Source organism: Eptesicus fuscus, chromosome 16, assembly GCF_027574615.1.
Source record: "Eptesicus fuscus isolate TK198812 chromosome 16, DD_ASM_mEF_20220401, whole genome shotgun sequence".
In the NCBI taxonomy this organism is placed as follows: Eukaryota; Metazoa; Chordata; class Mammalia; order Chiroptera; family Vespertilionidae; genus Eptesicus; species Eptesicus fuscus.
This window is the reverse complement of record NC_072488.1, coordinates 66,831,634-66,849,230: the sequence shown is the minus strand read 5'-3', so window position 1 is coordinate 66,849,230 and position 17,597 is coordinate 66,831,634. Positions and strand designations below refer to the sequence as shown.

The following is a 17,597-nucleotide window of genomic DNA, read 5'->3' as shown; positions in this document are numbered from 1 at the left end:
CGCATCCGATTCTGTTCAACTCAAACCCGAGTGTCGGTGGGTCAGCTCCACCGCCTGGGCCCGCACGGGCAGGACCGCGGCCGAGCGTGGCTCTTTTCCGCTGACATCCTCAGAGGAACAGCGACAGGAAGCCAGAACAAAAGGTTACCCAAGACACCATCACAAATGCCATGAACATGTTCACGAAGTAAAGTTGGTTTAAAAGACAGAGAACAAGAGGATGAGAGAACCGAAGCCAGGACTCTGCCATTGTGCCCGGAGCCCAGGACGCGGCGTCTCACGCACAAGCAGGATCACCACGTTCTCGAACCAGTGCCGGCGCTCTGTGTTTCAGAAAGGCCGACCCCCACCCGGAGGCCCCGCAGCACCGACAGTCGGTGCGCCTGCCTCAGCCGAGGCCTGTCTGCTCCCCGCCCGCCTGCACAGGGCGGGGCGCTGGTCTGGGGGCAGCCGCCCACCACGGTGAGCGCCGCGGGCTGCTGACGCCTGTGCCCACACACAGTCAGACTTCGTTCACCCTGATCGTTTGGTATTAAGATTAAATTAAGCATTAATGTTTTCCTCCAAAGACACAGACACTAAACCACCTCTTAATGCATTAAAAACAATGAGGTAGGAAAAAAACAAACATGTGGTTGAAAACATTTTTTTCCTCTGCAAGTGCAGACGGTGGTAAGGCCTGTCGCACACCGGGGTTGGAACAGAACTAGCCCTCAGGAGGCAGCGCGGACACTGACACACAGCGAAGCTCTGGCCACGACACGGAAGCACACGTTTCCTTTTTCTTTTCAAGAACCATCTGCACATGACTCAGGCAAAACCTGGCACGTGGAAAAATGACTGAGCTCTCGGCGAAACCAACAAAATATGCAAAGAAACAAAATGGGACCCCTTCACCCACCCTACCCGCCTCCCAGACCCACCCACAAAAGTTATCTAGTAACCGTCTTTCACATTTTATAAATATTAACTTCTCAAACCTGCCCCTTCTTCTTCGTCCACATATTGTCACATTACAAAAAGAAAGGTCAATTAAATACATTGTTAATGTTACTCTAGCAAATCTGCTCCGGCTTCTGCAACCTGCTCATTGAGACCCCACTGGCCACCGTGCCCGCCCGGCGCCGCCGCCGCAGACCCCGCAGTCACTCCAAGGGATTCTGGCCGGAGGAGAGGTGTTTGCTTTCTGGTCTGGTCTGATGCTCGATCCCAAACACTATAGCACCTGATGGTAGAGTCTGAACAGCACCAGCTGCATTGCAGCCTGATTTATTTTTAAAGAAAAAAACGTTTAAAAAGATTGGGGACAAACTGGTAGGGAGAGCAGGAAGGAGGAGGAGAGCCGCGGGGTCTGCGCACGGTCCTGCTGCCGGGGTCCTGCTGCCGGGCACGCGGCGCTCCGGCCCAACTTCCGAGCCCTCGGGTCTGAAGACGGCAGCGGTCGGGCCGCGGCTCTACCAGCTCAGGAGGGAGGTCCTGCCCAGCGTCATGAAGTAGACCTGGCTGCTGCCGCCCGACCGCACAGACGCGAAGAACACCTGTGAGCGAGAGAGGAGGGTCAGCAGCAGGTCCGCGGGCTCCGGCCGCACGGCACCGCCCACGTGAGGGCGAACCCCAAGGGCGCCTCCTACAGGAAAGCCGGGAGAACGCCCATGTTTCATTTACAAGGAGTGGCCATCTGCAGCCAATGTGTATGACAACTACAAAAGGCGGATCAGTCCAACAACTCCTTGTACACGGCCATACTGTGAGAATGTCAAAAGAAGGGTGTTCCTGAAATTGGCAGTTTCTTCCACCGCCACGGGCACGCCTCCTAAAAGACACCCATGCCCTGACCGGTGTGGCTAAGTGGATAGAGCGTCGGCCTGCGGACTCAAGGGTCCCAGGTTCGATTCCGGGCAAGGGCATGTACCTTGGTTGCGGGCACATCCCCAGTAGGGGGCGTGCAGGAGGCAGCTGATGGATGTTTCTCCCTCATCGATGTTTCTAACTCTCTCTCTCCCTCTCCCTTCCTCTCTGTAAAAAAAAAATCAATAAAATATATATATATTTGAAAAAAATAAAAATAAAAAAAATAAAAGACACCCGTGCTTAGAAAGCTCAGTGAGGTCACCCATTTCCGAGCTGCCGGGAAACAGCACAGGGCGTGGCCCCAGGGAGAACACGAGGCTGGGTGGGTTCAGGGCTCCCCGCGTGGCTGGAGCCCCTCAGCGAGGAGGAGAAGCGCACGCCGGCCTGGCTGAGAGCCGTGCGCCCGGACACTGAAGGGAACCTGGAGCGCAGGCCGTCCATGCCCTCTTCCGGGAGCTGCCTGTCACCACGGAGAGGAACAGCCTTGCTGCTGGAACAACCTGGCCTGGGAGCGCCTGCCCTCCTCGACCCCCAGCTGCCTGGCCGTAACCCTAACCTCGCCCACCGCCGCGCCTGTGCCACCTCCTTCCCCACGTAACCTCTGTCCTTCCACCGACAGGAGCGGCTGCCACGGGAAGGAGCAGAGCAGGTTTTTCTGGAGCCCTGGTGCTGGCATTATTGGAATGAACGCTCATGTCTGATTAAACAACAAGAAAGCTCAGTGGACAATGGGGGAGGACCCCTCAGCAAGCTGTTTTTCTCTTTTAAAAAATTAAGCTAAAATGTACTCGTTATTTCATGACTATAAAGTTACTCAGTTTGTACCTTTTATAAACTTTGAGGGCATGCCATCATGAGTGATAAAGTTATTTAACGGAAGTTCAAAGAAGCGTAAACTTACAGCCACGCTAAACACACGTGGGCAATACAAGCCAGAAAGCTGGCAGACCCCGGGGGGCCTGAGGCCGTGTGGGCTCTCCAGGGAAACGTTTGGGAGATGGCCCTTCAGGTCGCAGGCAACGGGAGGGGGTGCGAGGGCTGCTGAGGGCCGACAGCTTCTGTCGCATCCAAACTGCCCTTGCCCCCAGAAGCCAGCCACAGGCTGTCGCTGGGCCGCCCTTCACAGGCCGAGGACGCTGCGGCGGTGCCGGTGCTTTCCCGAGCGAACAGCAGAGAAGGCTGGCATGGGGAGACCTGCCTGCCTGCTGCCCCACGCCCTGGCCATGACTGCCCGTTCCCAAGCTGGTCGGGGGAGGGAGGCCTGGGCGAGCAGGACGGGAGAAGGCAGGATGCGGTCAGCTGTGGAAAAGGAAGGCTCTGTACTGGGGCTCGTGTGGGGAGGGGCTTGTAAACATGTCTACAAATCCACTCCTGAAAAGTTCCTGATGCACTCATGTGGGAGTCTATCAAAACCCTAAGGAAAGCTTCGAACCCCGGGAGACAGCGGCCACTGCGGAAGGACGCAGCGAGGACGTGGGTACCTTGTCGTTGCGCTCACACAGGAATTTCAGTCTCTGAGCCCTTTTGTGCATGAACACGCCATCCAGGTGGCCCGTCTCCACAGACCGGATCTCTATGGCCTTCTCGCCCCAGCCCATCGTCTGATTGGATCGAATATAAGCTTTGGAGAGGCAAAAACACATATTGTTAAAAATAAGGAAATAGCCTTTAAAAGATGCTGCTTATGTCATACACGCACACGCATGCACACACGCACGAGCCCCTAAACGACTAGCATTTAAGAGCTTTGCTTTCAGGAGCTCTGCCTTTGCCAGCTCCGGCCTATCCTGGGAAGCTGTCGTGTGAATCGATGGTTGCATCTCTTCGTTCCCCTGAGGCCTGTCCTGCGGCTTGAGGAGGACCACTAAGGCGATGGCCTAACGCTGCGTGTCCACGCACCCGCCCCGTCGGAGGCAGGGGAAGGCCTGGCTGCGGCCGCGGCCGCGCCTCCACGGCAGCAGAGCCCAGCAGTCTGAGCCTAAAAACCCCGAGAAGGCCAGCGCCCGCCCCCGCCTTGGCGTGAACGTTCCCGGAACAGAGGCCGTGCTCCTGGCGCGCCTCGGCCACCGGCAGGTGGCCAACACACCGCCTGCCTCCCCTCTTCCCGGTCAGCCAACATGTCCCACCCGCCTTGAAAGGCTTACGAATTAAATGAAGGACTGTCAACAACAAGCGTTTTAAAATGTGTTGAATAATTATTTGGATTTTGTTCTACAGCATCCCCTGGTCTACAGTCTAACTCCCCACTGTGCACACCAACCGCTCTGCTGACAAACACATGCAGTTTCCAAGAACGCGCTATCCCACGGCTGCCGCCTCCCCGGGCGCCCCGCCGCCCAGAGCGCACGCACCGACGGAGGTGGGCATCTCGCCCCACTGCAGCACCACGTCCTTGGTGATGCGGCCGTAAGTGTTCACGTAGACGCCCTCGTCCTCGTAGCACACCAGCAGCTCCATGCCGTCGGTGTTGGGCAGGATGATGATGGCGTGGGGCTTGATGCTGCACTGGATCTGCGGGGACACAGGGCAGAGGTCTGTGGCCGCTGCCGTCCCTGCGGAAGGGCCCGGAAGCTGTCTCGGAGAACGCACAGGCTCACACTCCTGGTGACAAACCCAGCAACGGGGTCACATTTGGGGAAACCCCTGCAACCTTTATCCCAGTCTACTTTTTTCAGGTCACATACTGTGAGTTCCCGTGTTCTGAGGTCCCTGGATCACATGGAGATTGTCTGCTCCATTTAAGAAATTATGGTCCTCAAAGCACTTCCCACCCAGGGGTGCTCTGACCAGCAGCAACTGCCCCCACCCACCCACTGGGAGTCACAGCAGGGCTGGAGAGCAGGGGGCATGGCCCGCCACCTAAATACTCACCCCCACGCCAGGGAAGGAGTCCCTGCTGTGTTAGTTCACTAAGCAGAGTAAAGAAAGTCAGGACAGAACGAAGCAGCCAGCCAACCACAGAGTGGGCTCTTTCTTACGTGTGTCGGCAGATAAATGTCATAGACGGATCCCGAATCCACGTCCACCGCATGGAAGCCGGCGGAGGACCCGTAGATCACCTTCAGCCTCTGGCCCTCCTCCACCGTGAGGTCCACCAGCAGCGGCCGGTGCGCCAGGTCCGCGAACGACTGCAGCACAAACAGGCGGGAGGAGCGTGAGGCACAGCGGGCCCCGCCCTGCAGTGACTGAGCCGCCTGCCACAGCCAGAGCAAAACACTCTTCCAAAAGCCTTTCATTCAACATGCTCTGTTGACGAAAACCTAGAAAACACGTCTTCCGGAAGCCACGTCCCAAATTCTCCCTCCCTGGTGCGAGAGTTCTGCCGTCACTCCCTGACCCGTCCCTCTGCACGCCGCAGTGCAGCGGAGGGATGCCCGGCTCTGCAGCACACCCTCAGCTGTCTAACGGCCATGGCAGAGAGCACTGCCAGAGCACCGAGGCTCTGCCAGGACTGCGACTTGCACCTCTAACCAGGGGTGCAGTGACAAAAGGCTCTTCACATGGGCCTGGAGGCCTAGCTCTTCATTGGTATCAGTACCTACAGCTCCCAAGACAGATTTAAATAAGATACTCAAAGCAACTAGTACAGCACCTGTAACATGGAGAATATATTAAGAGCCGATCTCAGATGATTATAATTTCATAACCAATTACTTTCATTCAATAATATGTAGATTTATTTATTTTTTAAATATATTTTTATTGATTTCAGAGAGGAAGGGAGAGAGAGAGAGAGAGAGAGAAACATCAATAATGAAAATCACTGATTTGCTGCCTCCTGCACGCCCCCTACTGGGGAGTGAGCCCACAACTTGGGCATGTGCCCTTAACAGGAATCGAACCTGGTACTCTTCAGTCCACAGGCCAACACTCTATCCACTAAGCCAAACCATTTAGGGCTGCAGATTTATTTTTTAAGCAAATATGATAACCTCATTTAGCCAGCTCTACTGGGAATCAAGCAATAAGCAATCTAAATATGTCAATTTCCATAATAATTAAAGGTAATTTACCCTAAATAAAATATGTCAAAACTATTTTTTAAATAAGTAAATAGAATATTTTGGATGAAAAATTCTTAAATTCTCACCCTACACTAAACAGACACAGAGGCTATGCTTAAGGTTTTGTGTCTAATATTAGAAATGATGTTATTAACACATTGCGGACCAGTTTTATTGCTAGCTTTACCCAGCGGCCAGATAAGTTTCTATTGAACGAGTACAAAAATTTTTTACATAAATAACCATTGCATCTTGAAGTTATTTATTACATGTTTTTACAAGCTACTATCTTTTTAAAGCATGATACTTCATAAAACACTGTATAATGTGAAGCAAGAATTCTTGTGATCTGTCCACAATGTGTTAAGTTAGGTATTTACAATATCTAATATCACGGTACTATTATTTTAATTAAAAATTTCATAAATTTATACCTAGTACAAACTCTAAAATTATTTTAAAAATATCAAAAATACCCATGTAAAATAAAAATACTTTTCTACAATTTTTTTCTTTAAACAAAAATGGTATATTATACATATTTTAATCTACTTTTCTATTTAGGGTGTAATATTATACTATTCATTCCTGGTGTCATTAATAATTTCTATAACTTAATTTTATTATTTTATTTTTAAATTCTTGTTAATCCTCACACAAGCATACTTTTCCCATTGATTTTTTTAGAGAGTGGAAGGGAGGGGAGAGAGATACACAGAGAAACACATGGATTTGTTGCCTCCCACACGCACCACCATCAGGGCAGGGGATCAAGCCTACAACCGCGGTATGTGCCCTTGGCCAGAATTGAACCTGGGACCCTTCAATTCTTGGGGTGATGCTCTAACCACTGAGCCCCCGGCTAGGGCTGTAGCAATTTTTAACCAGTACTCCTCTGAACAGATACACCTTAAAGCTGTCTGTTGTTGGGTACTGTTTGTTGTCTACATTAGACACATCCCTGAGGACAGTGGAAGGTCAGTGAGGTGGTGTGCCCCTGCCGTTTCCTGCTGCCACACTGGCAGGGCGACCAGCGTCTGCACGGCACCCGCTCCCCACCCCACGCTGGGCCTGGAGAGCAGAGCTGGGCTTGACGCTAGAGACGGCCGCTCCCGGAAAGTTAGACGCTGTTAGTGACAGCTTTCACACGATCGGCTTTAACTGTCCCCGGTTTTCAAACTTGTTCCCTGGCTTGTGGCCGCGCGCGCATGACTAATGTCACTTTTCAGTGCACTCGATGTTGTTACCTTAAAGGCCATGAACTTGTGGTATGGCTTGGGTGCCCACGCATAAACTTCCACCGAACTCTTCAAAGCAATTACGAGAAATTTGATTCTTTCATATTTTACTGAAAAACCAAACGAGAACACAAGTCAGTATCAACATGGAACTCTAAATTCTTTGGGCTGTCTTCTGCAAACTTTATAAAGATGACTTCTTTTGGTTCATCCAAACCAACAGGAGGAAAATGCTGAGTGAGATCAAGCCTCACAGTTTCAAGTTCTTTGGTGCGTGATTCAAGCTGTTCAATTCGCTGGTTACTGCCACTGAGTACTCTCACTTGCTCCTAATCTTATACTGCAAGTATTTAATTATCCGGGGCAATGCCAGGCGTATCCCCCCAAAGTCAAGGGCTCAGTAGCACTTGAAAAGGACAGTGATGAGACTAATCAGTCAAGAATCCCCCAATCACAGCACGAGGCCGAAGCCTCCTGTGCTTTCCCGGGTCCTCCAGACGCTTCCGACGAGGCACAGGAGTCTGTACCCAAACACCCACTGGCGGAGGCTGGGTTCTCCTGTTTGTGTCTGAGCCCCAGTGCCATTCCCAGCCACGCCCAGCCCTGGAGAGGCAGTGAGCGCCAGGCTCCCGCTAACGTTCTGTACAAAAGAGCGGGAGTAAAGAAACTGTCTCTTCGGCGATCTACACACAGGAAGAGAAGGGCGTGTACACACACACACCAAACGCCCCGTACCCGCTGTCTCAACCTGCGGGGCGACTCTGCTGAAACAAACACCCGAGGGCCCTGAACACAGGCGTGCGCTGGTCTGGGAAGACCCGCAGTCCCGTTGTAAAGGGTCTCTTCCTTTGCACACGAGAGTCAGGCTTGCTAACCTGATGCCTCGCCCTGTTCAATTCCATCTTGCCACCATTCAAGTAAGTGACGCATCACGCATCCTCATCTCCAGAAACTGCTTGAGATGCCGTGGGAATGAGCCACAAGAGGGCTCTGCTTGTTCTGATGAAAACCCATTCCCTCCACACGGCCACCTCGAGCACCCCCTGCAGGACAGTCTGTCATAAACATTTCAGCTCTCGGGAGCTGTTTCATTAAGTTTAGACTTGGATGAGTTTAGTTACTACACCTCAACCAACAAAAATGTTCCACATAAACACAACCCAGAAAACCCTAGTCCCGAGGTCTATGCCCAGGAGACACCAGTACTGCCTGGTATCACTCAGAATCGGTCTAATGCTGGTGAGTGCTGTGCCCATCACTGGCCAGGGACTACGGACTGTGGACAGCTCATGTAAGCAAGAAGACAATGCCAACCACAGTGGCATCCTGGCAGCAGAGAACTGCCAGCAGCATGCGCTTCACAAACACGGAACCCACGGAAACGCAGAGGCAGAAGCCCATGCTCGCAGGCCCGTTATGCTGACAATAAGGGTGACACAGACACTCGATCTTCTCAAGCTCCCCTTCAAATGAGGTATCATAGTAGGTCCTCTCTCCCATAAAACTTCAATGTGACTAAGCACCATGACTTCCCCTTTATTTCCACTGTTTATACCGGTATTTTGATTTTTTTAATACACAAGGAAAACGGTTTTTTTGTTTTGTTTTTGCGAGGCGTCATTTCACGGGAACCACAGCATGCACAGTAAGAAGAAAAAACAGAGTTGCCATGAGACACCGACTGGCCGGCCAGATTCATTTCCTAGTGAAGAGCGCAGGAGCTTGCACAGGGGACTTAATTCAAAACGCCAAGCACGGCCCTTGGCAGACTCATGCAGGCCCCACCAGGTGCCCAGGACCCGGAGTCCTGGGCCCTCAGTCCTCCAAACGACCGTTTCCTTAGAGTTCATTTGAACCACATCTTACAGAGAAGAGCGTGGCCGGTCCAAGGGGAAGGGCGGAGACCCTCTCACAGACGAGCTGGGCTGCAGGGGGACAGTGAGCCGTGTGTCCTGGGGGACAGGGACAGCGTGTCCTGTCCGGGTGCACCTGCGTCCAGCCGAGCCTCCAGGATGGGGAGGGGCCTCACAGACGCCACAGGAGTGAGCTGTGGGTCAGGACAAGTTTACTTCAAGGGCTTTACGCACACGGATGTTACGTGGAGCACGAACGGCCTGGAAAGCAAGCCCGGCCCGCGGCGACTCACCCACTCTGTAGTGCACACACCCTTCCAGGTCGCCCACGGTGGTCCAGCCCTGCTTCTTCTCCACCTCCGGGTCGTTGTGCAGGATCTTGTTCCGCAGCCAGGACAGATAGTAGACCCGCAGCTTGTCCTTCTTGCCTAGCAGAACAGAGAGTAGATATCATCGTCAATAACCAGTCACCAAAAGACACTTCAATAACAGTAAGTGTTACCTCCCTAAGGGAGTCAGGTGGCAGCAGTTTTACTAGAAACACAACTCAGGGTCTTCACGGGGACTCTGAAACCCAAGAATTATCACCACGTAGAGCCTGAGTTAAAAGGAAAGATTTTAAAAAGAACTCATACTTATGTAGACGACAGTGTCAATAAACCACAAAGTAGTACAAACACTTTCACAACAAATAATCAACAGAGCTAGTGAGATGCTTTCACGTATATCATGTTATCCGAGTCTCAAAACCCTCCAGCACAGCTATTACTTCCCATTTGGCAGCACAAGGGCTACATAAATCACCAACGGGGACTTCATCCACAGATGTGTGCCACTAGCATCCAGAATTTGTAAAGAGCTCTTACACATCAACTGGAAGAGAGATAACCCAATAGAGAGACTGGCAAGCGACTAGAGCGGGCAGAAGTTATCTCACTGACACATACAGAGGCACTGCTCTCAAGTCAATAGTGAATGCACATTAGACACAACGAGGCAGGGTCACACACCTATCCGTGTCTAGAACTAAAAAGAGCAATAATACTAAAAGCAGGAGATGTGGAGTAACTAGGAACTTCAGTAACTAGCGCTGAAATTTGGGAGAACCACTTGGATAAGCTGGCGTTATCTATTCAAGTAGGATATATGTATACCTTGCTATGATCCAGTCATTTCTCTCCTAATATACATGTGTGTATAGGAGCTCCCACATACATGAACATTGTTTCTAACAGCCCCACAGAGGAAACAACATGAGTGCCTATCAACAGCAGAAGGAGTGTGACATGGCCATCCACAGGAATAAAGAGGAACAAACACAGCTATAAACCACACACACACAAAAGCATTTGACAAAACCCAGCACCATCTCAGGATAAAAATCCAGGCAGGCCCTGGCCGGGTGGCCCAGCTGGCTGGAGTGTTGGCCCATGTACCGAGGGGTCACCGGCTTGATTCCCTGTCAGGGCACATACCTGGGTTGCGGGCTCAATCCCTCGTGGGGGCATGCAGGAGGCAGCTGATTGCTCTTTCTCCCCGTCCCTCTCCCTCTCTCCCTTTCTCTCTCTCCAAAATCAATAAAAAATGTTGTTGTTTTTTAAAGTCAACTTCTTTCCTATATACTTGCAAAAGCAGTTGGGAATTTGAAACTAAACAGTCTGAAAGGCTACATGTTGTGATTCCAACGGGAACATTCTGAAAAGGGCAAACGCTGAGACGGTGAGGAAATCAGCTGTTGCAGGGGCGTGGAGCCCAGGGGATTCTCAGGGCAGTGAGACAGTCTGTATGACACTGTCACGGTGGGTAATGATGCATTTGTCAGAACCCACAGAATGCACAACACCAAGAGTGCACCCCAACAGAAACTATGGACTTAAAGTAGCCAGACGGTCCCCTGGGGTGAGAGTGCACTACTTATGATTTTACCATTAATGTGACTTCAGGTCAATGAAGCAAAATCAATCGAAGGTGTTCAAGTCAGGAGCATGTTTCCGTCTGTGACTGGCAGGCAGCACGAGGGAGCGTCTGGGAGCAGCTGCCCCCTCCACCAGCGCGGGCTGCGTGGGTTCTAACTGACCATCACTGAGCTGTAGACTCAGCATCTGTGGACTTCCTGTACTATGTCTTATACTTTTTAAGTTTTGAAGAATTTGGGAGAATATTGAATATGGTGAAACAAAGACCACATAGTTTTATGTAAAGAGCTTTATTCCCATGTTGTGAGATATATTTATAGAAAAGAGAAGAAAATACAATAAATGTTAACAACAGTTACGCCAAAGACTGGAATAACATTTACGCTAAGTGTTCCTGTTTTTGAAGCTTCTACGTGCGGCAGATTTACTTTCCTCCCGTTTCAGAACCCACTCCCCATCAACTCTCAAGTTTTAAATGACTGTTTTCTCATTTAAATGGAATGGCGACATTTTTGCATTTCAACAAAAACCTTTACTTACAACCAAAAGCCTATTTGAAAACTAAAATAACTGCAAGAAATTTGTTACACATAAACAAACACAACAAGATTGAGTTAGCAGATAACTAAACAAAAACTAAGACTTATTGAAAGTCATAATTTTGCATCCTCTTGGATCCCAGCACTAATACAAGTTATTAGGAAATTACAATCTATGAAACATGAGTATGCATGCCCATGGATAAGCAAGCTACAAAGACATTTGTGAAACATACATACATGAGGGGAAGGGGGTGAACGGAAAGACGTACAACAGAAGGCGAGTGAATGTTAGCACAGCTACGCAGGAAGCACCGGGTCTGTAAGACGGGCTCATGGGAGAATGACGGGAAGAGCAGGCTGAAGGTGAGGACACAGGAATGGAGGGCACACAGTACAGTGGTCCCGTGGGAGGCGGAGGCAGAGGGCATGCTAACTGCATGGACAACAGTGTGTTTTAACTTCTACTAAAACCAGCTGGTCAGTATATGGGCGACCTATTTTCTCATTTTTATTCTCTGGCTGTTTTGAAACATTGCATAACCATTTTTACGTAGATTTCCCCCCGTAAGTGTGTATTTTGAGTGTGTCTATGCTTAAAAGACTGGAAGTTAAAAACTGAAAGGTTAATACACCTTATCTTTGGATGATTTCAGGTTTTACTTCTAACTTGCTTTTCTGCAGCAGTCTGTCACTTTCAGTAATGGACACTTACTACCTAATTTACTACGTACTAACAAAGCTGCTCTTCCGGAGAAGAAACGTGTGGCGCTCACTGGTGGAAGGAACACACACACACACACACACACACACACACACACACACACACGCTGCCTTTACTACTGTGGCAGGAGCAGGGCCTTTGCATGACGAGGGGCACGGGAGGAAGCAGCACAGACCCACACGCCGAGGAGCCACAGGGCAGTGTGGGTTGTGGTGGTGTCCATCCCGGGCTCCCATGCTTCCCAAGGCAGCTCCTCAGAGGAACGGGGATAGAGTGCACCCAGGGTTAGAGTGCACCCGGGGTTAGAGTGCACCCGGGGTTAGGGTGCACCCGGGGTTAGAGTGCACCCGGGGTTAGAGTGCACCCGGGGTTAGGGTGCACCCGGGGGTAGGGTGCACCCGGGGTTAGAGTGCACCCGGGAGTAGGGTGCACCCGGGGTTAGGGTGCACCCGGGGTTAGGGTGCACACGGGGTTAGAGTGCACCCGGGGTTAGAGTGCACACGGGGTTAGGGTGCACCCGGGGTTAGGGTGCACACGGGGTTAGAGTGCACACGGGGGTAGGGTGCACCCGGGAGTAGGGTGCACCCGGGGTTAGAGTGCACCCGGGGTTAGGGTGCACCCGGGGTTAGAGTGCACACGGGGTTAGAGTGCACCCGGGGTTAGAGTGCACACGGGGTTAGGGTGCACCCGGGGTTAGGGTGCACACGGGGTTAGAGTGCACACGGGGGTAGGGTGCACACGGGGGTAGGGTGCACACGGGGGTAGGGTGCACACGGGGGTAGGGTGCCCCCGGGGTTAGGGTGCACCCGGGGTTAGAGTGCACCCGGGGTTAGAGTGCACCCGGGGGTAGAGTGCACCCGGGGGTAGAGTGCACCCGGGTTAGAGTGCACCCGGGGGTAGGGTGCACCCGGGGTTAGAGTGCACCCGGGGTTAGAGTGCACCCGGGGTTAGAGTGCACCCGGGGGTAGGGTGCACCCGGGGGTAGGGTGCACCCGGGGTTAGAGTGCACCCGGGGTTAGAGTGCACCCGGGGTTAGGGTGTGCAGGCGGGTCACACCTGATCTGGCTGTATCTCATTTCATTTAGCCATTACTTCAGAAACTGAGGTAGCTGAAGGTCAGTGCTAGGAGGTGCCGTTTTAAACAGTGCTACAATCCTGCTTTACTGAGCAAATACTTACCAGATATTGTCACCAAAACATTCAAGCCTTCGAGGACATCCATTTGCTGAAATCGTCTTCGGTTGATCAGAGGATATACCTTCCCTTGGCCACTTCTGTCCAGCAGCATCAGGCCACTTTCTGTTCCCACTAACAAATTCACTCCTGTTTCAAGGACACAGACAGGCCGGTTACACTGTGCTTGGCAGGCAGGCTGGGGGCCTGGAGAGGGAGCCACCTGGTCACCCCCAGAAAGGAATGCTCGGCACAGTCACAGGGGAGCAGTCAAGTGATGGGGGCCTATTTCCTCAGATAGAGAAAAGGATGTGAGGGGGAAAGTGAGCGAACCGCATCCCGCTCTCCACATCCACCAGCTCTGTGCTCGCCCCGCTCCCCAGACTGCCTCGGGCTCACATCTCCTTGGTATTAGAGCTCACTCGCCACACTAGACACCGAACAGCCTTCGTCTCAGTTCCTGACCGCACACTTCCTTGTGCGCTGCTACTTCCATGTCTGGCTTCTGTCATCAGGCTGAGGCTCTCTTCCTCAGCGGTGGCCAACCGGTGGTCCGTGAGGTCCGGAAGGTTGGCGACCGCTGCTCTTACAGACACTCCCCGTCATCACCAAGAAAGAAGCTGCACTTGCCCTCGGCCCCTGCTTGCCCCCCCGCCCCGACCACCTGGCTTCCGGCTTTGCCGAGCGTCTCCTCCCTTGTGGCTGCAGCCGTCCCCCTCATTTCCACACACCCCTTGCTGTGTGGATGCTGGGGCAGCACCTCTGAACCACTAACTCCTCACTCCATCCCGTCCTTCCCTGCTTTCCTGCCGCGGCCCGTTTCCCCCAAGGCCATGCCTGGGGGTACAGCACCCCTGCCCTTTCCCAGGACTGTACACCAAACTCCTCCCTCCCAAGTCCTCATCGAGGCAGACTGCACTTCAGCGACCTCCCACAACAGCCCCGGTGAGCATTCGAAATCTGCCCCTTGAGCCAAATTCCTTCTCTGTCACCCACTCCCTCCCCAAGAGCACTTTCTTCCTTGGTCTGAGCTAACTTTGAACATGGAGCAGAGATCACCTATGGTCCCAGGGGCCTGAGCACACACATTTGCACTAATTCCCTAAACTGGGAAATAAAATCACTGAGACAGGAAATCAAGTATCTGTGCTGTTAGGAAGTAATTGCTCAATCAACATTTTCAGGTAGATGAAATGATACAGAACAAAGTATGTATTTCTTGAACCCCATGGTCCATGTTTTGGTCCATATCCTCCTATATAATAAAAGGGTAATATGCAAATTGACCCTAACAGCAGAACGACCAGTCGCTATGATGTGCACTGACCATCAGGGGGCAGACACTCAACGCAGGAGCTGCCCCCTGGTGGTCAGTGCACTCCCACAGAGGGAGCTCCACTCAGCCACAAGCCGGGCTGACGGCTGCAAGCGCAGCGGTGGTGGCGGGAGCCTCTCCCACCTCCTTCGCAGCACTAAGGATGTCCGACTGTGGCTTAGGCCTGCAGTCGGACATCCCCCAAGGGCTCCCAGGCTGCCAGAGGGATGTCTGACTGCCAGCTTAGGGAGCGGGCCTAAGCTGGCAGGTGGACATCCCCCAAGGGGTCCCAGGCTGCGAGAGGGTGCAGGCCTGACTGAGAGACCGACCCCCTCCCCAGCCCCAGTGCACGAATTTTTGTACATTGGGCCTCTAGTACTAGTATATGTTCCCGACTCCCAGAAATTTTCATATGAACAATGTTCCCTTCCAGCTCACCCTCCCAGCAGGCTCCCGGCTCCCTGTTCACCCTCCCAGCAGGCTCCCGGCTCCCTGCTCACCCTCCCAGCAGGCTCCCGGCTCCCTGCTCACCCTCCCAGCAGGCTCCCGGCTCCCTGTTCACCCTCCCAGCAGGCTCCCGGCTCCCTGCTCACCCTCCCAGCAGGCTCCCGGCTCCCTGCTTACCCTCCCAGCAGGCTCCCGGCACTCTGCTCACCTCCTAGCAGGCTCCCGGCTCCCTCTCCCAGCAGGCTCCCGGCTCTCTGCTCACCTCCCAGCAGGCTCCCGGCTCCCTGCTTACCCTCCCAGCAGGGTCCCGGCACTCTGCTCACCTCCCAGCAGGCTCCCGGCTCTCTGCTCACCTCCCAGCAGGCTCCCGGCTCCCTGCTCTGACATGAGCAGGTGGAACCCTGTCTCAGCACACCTAGTGAGGAGACTGTGAGCACCTGGGGCCTGGGAAAAGCAGGCCCTGGAGTTCACACAGGTCCTTACTGTCACTGCTACTTAAACTCAGCATGAGCTCCAGCAGCCGGGAAGGGCAGCACACGGGAACACAGCTCCAGGCGGGTCGAAGGGAGGCAGGCAGGGGCTCAGCACTGGGCGGGAGGACGCCGGGGAGCTACCCTGAGGCCTGGCAGAAGCGCTGGCACAGCCACCTCTGAATCCTCAATGCAGAGCACATGGCGAACTCCTGGGTCCAGAGACCAGTGTGCCAGCTTCTGACGACAGGGCGACGACCGTGAAAGCGCCACTGCCACCGTCAAGCGCGGACAGCTCGCCCTTCCCTTGCGCACTGTACAGGAGCACGCTGCCCACAACCCACCGACCATGGGTCCCCGCTCTAGTGTGGCCTCGTGTGAGAGCTGTCAGCCTGACAGGCCATGAAATCACTTCAGAAAACCGGAGGGGCGGAAAGGGAATTTGGAGGAAAGGGAAAAACGTGAGTAGTCACTCCCTATCTTGAGTGAACCTTAAAATTAAACAAAACCATCAAGAATCATCATCATCTGTACGACATAAGGAAAAAGGCCTCACGTGCACGTGGCTTCCTCTGTCGCCTGTGATTAGGATTTCAGAACGTGCCATTTAAACAGCCTGGTCACCTTCCACGGTCAGGTCCAAGGTCAGTCGACGGCCACAGGTGGCTACTGTGCACCTAACTGTGTCTGGCCCAACCGAGGAAACGCTTCTCGGCGAATTCACGGAAATGTAAGCAGCCGCCTGAGGCCAGCGGCCCCCATGCAGCCAGTGGGCATGGCTGACACTGGTTTCACTAACCAGGAAACATCTGGCTTTCAGCCAGCGCAGGGGGTGACACTTTTCCCGGCTTACAACAGCCCCTGCTCTTACACGGTCAGTTCTTTAACAGACACAACACGCGTGAGGGCACGGCTCCGTGCGGGGAAGAACTGCCGTCCACCTGGCACAGGTTACCACAGGAGACAGGACGGCCTGCTCCGTTCCCCGGAGCCCGTCTCAGGTGGCCGCTTTGCCGAGGATCAAAGCAGAGCTCGTTTGGACGCTGTTCTTAGTGATTCCCTCCACACCTAAGTGAGGTGATTCTAAGCAGCTCTAAACTTATTTGCAGCAGATAAGACAAAACATTAACCGACAGAGCTGCCGTCGGACAGGTCCGTTCCAAAGGCTTCACTTCATTTCACAATATTCCAGCACCTTCCTGGTCAACCTTCAATATCAAGTACCTAAAAACATCTACATCAAAGATCTGGTAATATCCACCCAGATATAAGCCTTGTGAAGTCTATTATTTGTGGTTTCCAAAAATAAATAGCATTCAAATACCAATCACAATTTTACAGTAAGAAAAAATAAAGAAATAAAAGATAACGCTGAAACATCTTTCTACACACACGGAACTATAGTTGGGTTGGCCCTCGCTCCCCACCTTCCACGTTGCCAGCACACACTTCCTGGCACTGCACCAAGTGTCGAGAGCCAGCGCCAAAGGGACACGCCAGTCACTGGGAGACCAGCCCTGGGAGACGAGTGGCCTAGGAGACAGTGAGCTCACATGCTGCAATGACTTCCCATAAATACAGTTTAAACCTCTGGCTGCTTGGTGTAATTAAACGTCTGCTAACTGTTCAGAGGCACATGGTGCTAGGAACTGTGAGTGCAGTCAGAGGAACCTGGCACGGGCTGCCGGGAGAGCTGTATAACACGATTTAAATTTCCTTTAAATTCCATGGTCAGTGCAATCTTACATAGTTAGCTGCAGATAATCTATATATATAAAAGGCTAATATGCAAAGTGTCCTCTTGGGAGTTGGACTGGGAGACTGGGAGTTCGATCACTCGCTATGGCATGCGCTCACCACCAGGGGGCAGCACAGAACGAAGGAAGGTCCAGGCCAGCAGCTTGCAGCCAGGGGAGGCACCAGCCAGCAGCTGGAAGGCCCCGATCAGTTCTGATCACCAGCCATGCCTAGGGACCCTACCTGTGCACAAATTTCATGCACCGAGCCTGTAGTTCATTCTGAATGTAAGGATGAAAACAATCACGTTAAAAATGTGTTAAAATAATC

The 17,597-nt window shown here is 52.6% G+C and overlaps 1 protein-coding gene across 48 annotated transcripts in view; it reads right to left on the bottom strand.

Annotated features, from left to right (window-relative positions):
• Positions 1 to 1,232: 1,232 nt before the first annotated feature.
• The window catches only part of MAP4K4 (mitogen-activated protein kinase kinase kinase kinase 4), a 184,345-nt gene continuing 167,980 nt past the window's right edge, over positions 1,233 to 17,597 (bottom strand). For all 48 annotated transcript variants that reach the window (XM_054728367.1, XM_054728377.1, XM_054728368.1 and 45 more), the window contains 7 exons: positions 13,305 to 13,448; positions 9,240 to 9,374; positions 7,103 to 7,203; positions 4,830 to 4,979; positions 4,203 to 4,362; positions 3,333 to 3,472; positions 1,233 to 1,538 (listed from right to left, as the gene is read on the bottom strand). In XM_054728367.1, coding sequence (XP_054584342.1) covers positions 1,455 to 1,538; positions 3,333 to 3,472; positions 4,203 to 4,362; positions 4,830 to 4,979; positions 7,103 to 7,203; positions 9,240 to 9,374; positions 13,305 to 13,448 — 914 coding nt within the window. In that variant the 3' untranslated portion in view covers positions 1,233 to 1,454. The remainder of the gene's footprint in view (positions 1,539 to 3,332; positions 3,473 to 4,202; positions 4,363 to 4,829; positions 4,980 to 7,102; positions 7,204 to 9,239; positions 9,375 to 13,304; positions 13,449 to 17,597) is intronic.